Genomic DNA, 3,672 nt, shown 5'->3' on the forward strand with positions numbered 1-3,672 from the left:
CCCGGATGGCCCTCGGGAAACCCGGGGTTTTTGAAACTGGGGAGGAATTTTGGCGAGGGTTCTGCCGGGCCCGCCGGTGATGCAGATGCGATCGGCTTCGGGCGCTGCGCCGTAGACCGGGCCCAGCCACGCGGCGAGATCCTCGCGGAGCGGCTGGAAGCCGGGGTCGGGCGCGTACTGGAGGCCGGGGACGGAGATGGTCGGGTCGGAGAGGGCCCGGGCTGCTGCTGCTGTGAGCGCGGCCGCCGGCAAGAGGGACGGCGAGGGCCAGCCCCGGAGCAGGTTGATCAGATGCGGGGTTCGGGTGACCATGATGGGCGCCGTTTGAGACGTCGTGGATCGTCCAGCTTTGGGAAGCGGGGTTATGAGGGCGCTGCTTGGGAGTCGGGCGAGGAGTCTGGTAGAGCGAGATGGTAGGCACCTGCTCATACCTCTCTTAGAATGAAAGACGTTGAGCCAGTTCTGTGTCGACGATTGTGGGATTTGTTTGCTTGTGAGCAAGCCCGCTGAGGTTCGGGCTCTACGCCGGCCCGGACGAAGGTTGCGGGGGTTGGTGTCGAATTGCGGAGGAGACCCACACTAATAGTGATACTTTTAGTGTAGAACAAAGTATCAATTGACTAGATCCGATGGAAACTAGTGTTGGCGTTCTGATTGATACCAGACCTTATTGTAATCGGGCATGGAACGAAATCAAGCGAGTGGGAAGACGCCGCATTAAACATCCCGCTCTCAGCGTACGGCGAAGAGGGACATGACCGAGGCGGATCTGCACGATGGCGTGCTTGTATTTGCAAGATTGTGGGAAACATGATTTGGCACATAGTCCACGCTGTTCACATATTGGAATCAATGTTCCAAGCCTAAACAGTCTTGCAAACATCGGCAAACTTGAGATTGGCGAGTGCATATGATCAGGAGCAGTTGAAGCTATTCTCCGATCATATTGAATCCCCTACGCCTTGATTTGTGTGCCGCCGAGTCGTGAGGTTTTGGCAGTTCTTCACACGCATGGGATTTCGAAGCTTCCATACAAGAACCTTACATGACAATCCCCGTCACGAATCTGCACTAGACCCGCAGGACCTTTCCCAGAAGACTGTGTTGAACAAGCGTGGCTGAGGAGGACTTGGCATGGAACTCGCCTTTTTGTACACTCATGTTCTTCGAGCGTAGGGTATCGCCGCTTACACGGTCGGAGCAAGGACTTGTTTAAGGACCGAACAACTTTCCCAGGGCGGTTTCCCCGGGTAGTAAGATCGCTCACGAACAAACTTTAGAAATATTTCCTAATCATTACCCAAGGGGGCACGTTGAAATCGTCCCTTCTAAGGCTGTTATGGGCAATGGATTGACATTTGGTATCAATACAGCTGCATCTTTTAGTCTACTAGTCGAGGGGGTCCACCCCTCGCACCTAAAATCAGGTATATATCTCTTTCAGTATATGTAGCGGGCTCGCGCCATCTCTCGTACTAATTTATGTATTCAACTATAACACTATATTACTACTATACTAAGGCGGTACTGAAGCTACTGTGTAGATGGCAACGCTGGGAAGTCTGTCGAACAAAATCCATCGCACTGTAGTCATGAGTACAAGTAATCTCCTCCTACGAAGCACATTGAGAAAGTCTGGCCGGGATCTTCATAGTATGATTTTCAAATGGTCCCTAAAGCCGCTGCACGTCAGAACATGGCGGCTATAGTACGTCAGACAATTCGAGTAGCCGGTACAATTTCCAGGGCTGTTCAGTTATTGTGAAACAGTCCGTTCGGACGTAGCACCGGATATTCCAGCATAATGGTATAGGGCATACCAAGGAACCTACTACCGTTTTACCCGCGAACTCCCACTATTCTATGTACCCGGTTTCGCCCTCCCTGCTATCATCGCTCTCGAAAAGCTTTCGCTCCAGGGCTGCTTCTTTGATCGAAAAGACAACCACGACGTCGCCTTCTTTTCCTCGAGAATGCTGTCTCAGCGTGCATGCTTCATCATTAGGGGTCCAAAAATGTTAGGATATCCATGCGAGAAGACGAATTCGGTGTTTATTAACTGCATGGACTCGCATGAGCGTGAGCATGTCGTCCCTGTTGCATAAGGCTAAGGCAATGCACCCTGGGAGGTACACACGTCCTTCAAGACATGTGCCCATAACCCACATCTGGGGCCTCCCAGAGGTCCTGATCATCTGGCCAAACTGGCTTGTTGTTCCGTTTCATTGTAGAGTCGGGCTTCTCAGCGGCATGGGTCGCCTCCTTGAATTCCAGCGTATCGGGGTCCTTGACATAGCCATGACAAGCGACATGAGTCTCGAGACCTAAATGGTCCTGCGTTTTGTAGCTGAAAAGTAACGTGATCTCCCCTGGGGTCCTTCTGACGTCTCCCATTGATGGTGGTCGTTGAGTGAACTTCGCTCCTGTTGCCAGTCAGTCATGATGGGACGATCATTGGATCGGGACGTTTTGTCCCAATTCCTGATTTCGACATGACAGCATACCGAACCAAGACTGCCTTGGGATAGAGCTGCTTGTCGCGCGCTGTTTGATACGCCAATGCAATAAGTTGGCGTATCCTGGCATCGCTTCTGGGGATTTGTTTAGCGTGGAAGTAGTATTTGACGATGTTGATGGAAGACATGATATCTGAGAAAAGTATAATTGTGGAAAAGATATACTACCGAAGGAGCGGAGGTTTCATACCTATAAATACGAGTATTTACTGTTGGTCATCGTTGTTCGCGTAGACGTCGTGATGAGCCACAGCCCAAGCACGAAGCGCCCTCTAGGCGCCTCAATCCTAGAAGTTCTATTCCATGGCCAGCGGGGCCTGTCGTGGGTGCTTGAAGTAGACCACTTGTGGTCTCTATCACGCTGTGAATCATGTTTGTGGTTCCATAGCTTGTCGCCAGAGCTTTTTAAGCTCATCTAATTGGGGTGCATTGTTCGCTGGCGCGTGAAGAAGGTCGCAGTGGGCGCTTCGGTTCATTCGCGGGCCCCACCCAGCAGCCGCGCCCGCCACTGTATCATCATGGTTGTATCCTGATTGATTAGGACACTGTCGACAACGCGCCTTCTACCGTCATGATCTAGCGCACCAACCTCCAGATCAACAGACCATCGAGCCCCGAGACTCATACATTACCAGAAAGTAGTGATCTCTCATGCGCTGCATATGAGTACTTGGCTTTCACGTCATGCCCTTTCGTGGCGCGCGACATTTCGAAGGGTTTGCTTTCGGAGCCCTTGTTTTTCACTGTGGATAGGATCGAGCTTCCTCCACTCACAATACTCGACCATGTCAGCATCACCCGTTGAGTACGGATACGTCGAAGGAGTAGAGCATCTCAGCGACTACCGACCGGGCGGCTATCATCCTATTCACATCAATGATCGACTTGAAAAACGATATCGTATCGTACACAAGCTCGGCCACGGCACATTCTCCACTGCCTGGCTTGCCGTCGATGAGAAGACATCAAAATATGTCGCTATCAAGGTTGGCACCGCGGACGCGGAGCACACCGAGGTTGATATTCTTTCCCAGATCACAGAGAGCATCGCAAGCTGTAGCGACTCGGAAGAAAAGTTGTCGCTGGATCCCGTCGTTCTTAATCGCTTCAATCTCAGCGGGCCCAATGGTACCCATCCGTGCCTCGTCACCCTTTC

At 51.9% G+C, this 3,672-nt stretch overlaps 2 protein-coding genes across 2 annotated transcripts in view; both read right to left on the minus strand.

Annotated features, from left to right (window-relative positions):
• Positions 1-312, minus strand: part of VDBG_08328 (aminotransferase) — a gene marked incomplete at both ends in the record, with an annotated part of 1,568 nt that extends 1,256 nt beyond the window's left edge. Inside the window, one exon of the mRNA XM_003001237.1 lies at positions 22-312. Coding sequence (XP_003001283.1) covers positions 22-312 — 291 coding nt within the window. The remainder of the gene's footprint in view (positions 1-21) is intronic.
• A 1,830-nt stretch (positions 313-2,142) lies between these two features.
• On the minus strand, positions 2,143-2,644 carry VDBG_08329 (conserved hypothetical protein; the record flags this gene model as incomplete). Its single annotated transcript, XM_003001238.1, has 2 exons — positions 2,143-2,347; positions 2,505-2,644. 2 exons carry the CDS (start codon positions 2,642-2,644, stop codon positions 2,143-2,145), a joined length of 345 nt encoding a protein of 114 aa, XP_003001284.1.
• Positions 2,645-3,672: the final 1,028 nt, after the last annotated feature.

This window comes from Verticillium alfalfae, genomic scaffold, assembly GCF_000150825.1.
Source record: "Verticillium alfalfae VaMs.102 supercont1.12 genomic scaffold, whole genome shotgun sequence".
Classification (NCBI taxonomy): domain Eukaryota; kingdom Fungi; phylum Ascomycota; class Sordariomycetes; order Glomerellales; family Plectosphaerellaceae; genus Verticillium; species Verticillium alfalfae.